This window comes from Sapajus apella, unplaced genomic scaffold, assembly GCF_009761245.1.
Source record: "Sapajus apella isolate SASKATOON/1434 unplaced genomic scaffold, GSC_monkey_1.0 scaffold25, whole genome shotgun sequence".
Lineage (NCBI taxonomy): Eukaryota > Metazoa > Chordata > Mammalia > Primates > Cebidae > Sapajus > Sapajus apella.
Genome location: NW_022436965.1, coordinates 8,169,562 through 8,173,394, shown reverse-complemented (window position 1 = coordinate 8,173,394; position 3,833 = coordinate 8,169,562). Strand labels below are relative to the sequence as shown.

Here is a 3,833-nt window from a genome sequence, read left to right as displayed (position 1 = left end):
GCAGGTACCAGGTGAACATTGAGCCCTCCCACTGCTTCTGCCTGTGCTGTGGAAGCTCACTCACCTCTCCTGTGGAATTCCCAAAAGCCAGCTCCTCCCCAGAGCTCTCCACAGCACTTCTCCTCTTCCTCTGTCTCACATAGCACTTGGAGACAGGATGTCATATTTGACTTTCATTTTTATTGTATAAGAATATAACATGCTGAAACAGGAAAATGGGGATGGCAAACATCATTCATATCTAGGAAACCAGCTCCATTTGTCACAATAAATAAATATTTAAACAATGAGGAGTTCCTGACAGGCTCCAAGAGGTTCCCAGCACATTCAGAGGTAGAGTCTGGTGGAGAGAGGGAGACAGTCAGGCTGCAGCCCCTGCTGAGATTCTCCAGTAGAGGCAAACTGAAATTACAATAATAAATAACAGCACCAACAATAACAAAAACAATATGCTATGACAATCGCACAAAACCAACGATACAATACACTTAAATACTCTCCTGGAGGAGCCAGGGTGCAGAGAGAACAGCATTGATTACCCTAGGCCACAAGGGGGCTGCCCTGGGTAATTCACCACCCCAGCCTGGGCTCTGCTGCAGGAGTTCCCATCATGAAATGTTTGTTCAGTGATGCCCTGAGGTGACAGGCAGGTTCTGACTTCCCACAGTCCCACCCTTCTGAGCAGCCTCCCCCAGCAGCTTCTGCATTCTGTCCGAGGGCGCATGCGGGCCTGCTCACAGGTGGCACCTGCTGCAACCCAGGGTCGGGGCCACCTGCAGGGGGCCACCCAGAGCACTGGGACAGATTCAAGGGAGCCTCCTTTCAGGGCTCTCCACTGACCTGGAAAGGGCTCACAGGCCAGTGTTTGAGGTATAAACATCTCATATGGGGCAAGAGTCACATCAGTGCACTGGTCCTGACATAACTGCAAGACCGGACTGACACGCAGGTGTGTTAGGAGGGACAAGCTAAGGGATCCTGGGCCAGCCGAGAAGTCAGTGAGGAGGGCCAAAGGGGAAGCTCCACACCCAGGGCTCCTCCCTTGCCCAGAACAGTCTGGGAATCAGGAAAACAGGATGCGATGAGAGTCAGCTGAGCGACAGGCACAACAGCTGATCTGGGTCCCATTCCTCCTCTCATTTTCACGGGTCCCTTTATCTGCATGTTTCCTAAACCACGCTAGAACACTTCCTTCTCTGGTGAGAACGAGAGCCAGTGTTAGCCCTGTACCACCTTTGCCCACAGAGAGCCCTACCAGCCCTCATCATTAGCCTTTATTCACAGGTCCTGGAGGTGGCGGCCCCTCTCTGGCATGGGTCCCACGGTATCTGAAGGAGAGGCTGCTGTCTTCCAAACAGGCTGCTGGAGCGCTTTTGTTTTTTTGTTTTTTATGTCCTCTTGCACTTGCTTTGCAGAACCTGCCTCCCACACAGGGGCAGCCACCTCAGGGATGGGTGACTCAACCTCTCTTCCTGGCTGGCTTCCTCACTGCCATGGAGATTCAGGTGTGTGAGGGCTCGGCCAGGCTGCAGCTAGACAGAGGGGCAGAGGCGGCTGAGGCTTGGGCAGCCAGGTCCCGGTAAGCGGGCGACTTCAGGAAGCGTGGATAGGAGTCCTTCTCCATCAGGGTACGTGTCTTCCCCTGAGCCGTGTCGAAGCATGTGGCCGTGGCGGCCTGTAGGTTCATTCTCGTCAGCTCGCGGGTCTCATGGTCAATGTTGACCTGCAGGAAGGAGGGCGCGCACAGATGAGCTGGGGAGGAGGGAGGACAGCGGCAGGCTGGGCATCGGAAAGGGCACAGATACTGGATCAGGCAGCGGGGACCTCCTGAGTTATCACTAACTAGCTTTTCAGCTCTGGGCTTGTCCCCACATCTGACCCAGTGTCTGTCCTCCAGTCACCCCGAATTAACGGAATGAACATGAGGCCCTATTGGGAACGTATCCAAATGCAACCCCTTTTACCCTTTCTTCTACAGCAACCCTACTTCAAGTCACTCTCAGCTCTCCTGGGATTTGCACTGGGGCCTCCTACCTGGTCCCTCTGCTACCTCGCTACCCCCCCACCCCCATCCCCATGGTCTGTTCTCTGCTCAGCAGCTGCAGTGAGCCTTTAAAAACCCAGCTCAGTTTGGAGACAACTCTGTTGTCTCCTCCTGTCTTTCAGAGGAAGAGCCAAAGAGCTTTCTGGGCCCACTGGGCTCCCAGAGGCCACAATGGCCACCTGCCTCCTGTCTGACGTCAGCTCCTGCTCCTGTCTGCTCTGCAGAGGCCCGCTTCCTCATCTGTGACTGTGACAGGCAGGCTCTGCCCTCTGCGTTTGCTGCTTCCTGTGTTAGAATGTTCTTCCCTCCCTGAATTCTTTTATGTCTCTGTTGTCACCATGTCAAACAGTCCCCTCCTGACTTCCCTTTACAGAATGGAAAACCTTACCTCCTCCCAGGCCCTACCGCTGGTACTCCCTGCCTCTCATTTCCTGCTGTATTCTTATGAGTGCACAGCTCATCACCTGGCATATATTTGTCTAGTTAGTTATTGGCATCTTCCCGCATTCAAATATAATTCCATTAGGTAAGGAACTTTGTTTAGTTAACTGTCACATAGACAGTGACTGTGTCTTGAATATAATTGGGGCTTAAAATACCTTTACGGAATTATGTGGAAGCCATCAGTGGTCAGAAAACAAAAATAAGGTACAAAAGGCATTACTCTGATCTCTCCACCAGGTGGCGCTGTGCTCCTTGGCGAATGCAGCCACCATGTGTAGTGGCCAGGAGGGAAGGTAGACTTAGAAAAAAATCACAGACCACAGACCTGCAACCCACAGGCAGGTCAGCCTGGGGACTGAGCCAGGTTATATAAGGTCCTCGTGCTAACCTTGTCTCTCCAGTTGGTGAGTGTTTTGAGCCTTTAAAAATGGATGGGTCTATAAAGGTGGGTATGGACTGAAGCCAAAAATCTTGCCAACCCATCTTGCCCCATCATGAGTCACAGGGTGAAGACCCAGGAGTGGCACTGAGTCTGGCTTTCCTAGTCTCTGGCCACAGAAGCCCACTCACCCCTGTGTCAGGTAAGGCCCTTCATTTCTACACCTTCCTCCCCACCAGCCCAGACTCTCAGAGGGGAAGGAGCAGGCAGGGTACACATTCAGTGTGCATGGCGGGGCTCTAACCTCTTTAGGGGCCTCGCTGCAAATGAACTCCTCGAAGATCCGGTGTGCCCTGGAGGCCAGTTTGGTAGCTGATCGGATCTTCTTAAACTCCTCACAGGCTAGCCAGAACTCCAGGTTCTCTTCACTGAACTCCGTCTTCAGGAAAGCGTGGAAAGCAGCCACTCCATCTGGGTTGTGGGAGAAAGGAAGAAACAGGTCAGACGAGGGACAGAAGGGAACTAAAGAAGAAAGGACAGCAATTGCACTTAATGGCTCTATTTTTAGACATAATTTTCTTGAACAAAGGACCTGCCTTTGTACGTTGAATAGAGGCTGGCACACTAGGGGTCATTATTATTATTTCTACTACTGTTATTCTGCCCAAGCTTTCAGCAGTCCTGGGCCTGGCTCCAAAGCACATGAGTACCCACGTGCCACCCACAGACAGACACAAAAGGCTCCTACTTACTTTTGCTGCTCAGCAACAGGTCGAACGACTCTCTCCACCCCAGCACATCTTCTGAGAAGTTTCTACTAAAAGAAAAAGGAAAAAAAAAGAAAGTAAGAAAAAAACATCAACAAAGTGAAGCATAGCACAAATTCTAGCCAGAACTCTGATGGAAAGTTGAGTAAAATTCACTCAAAGACTTGCTTGGTGATTTGAAGCTGATACCTCAAACTCT

General features: G+C 51.5%; 1 protein-coding gene across 2 annotated transcripts in view; it reads right to left on the bottom strand.

Moving 5' to 3' along the window:
* Positions 1-1,391: 1,391 nt before the first annotated feature.
* Positions 1,392-3,833, bottom strand: part of RGS16 (regulator of G protein signaling 16) — a 4,395-nt gene continuing 1,953 nt past the window's right edge. Inside the window, exons 3-5 of one of the 2 annotated variants that reach the window (XM_032291210.1) lie at positions 3,620-3,681; positions 3,172-3,338; positions 1,392-1,723 (exon numbers count right to left, since the gene is read on the bottom strand). In XM_032291210.1, coding sequence (XP_032147101.1) covers positions 1,502-1,723; positions 3,172-3,338; positions 3,620-3,681 — 451 coding nt within the window. In that variant the 3' untranslated portion in view covers positions 1,392-1,501. Of the gene's footprint in view, positions 1,724-3,171; positions 3,339-3,619; positions 3,685-3,833 lie in introns of both variants that reach the window. The other variant, XM_032291209.1, reaches the window with a different exon arrangement.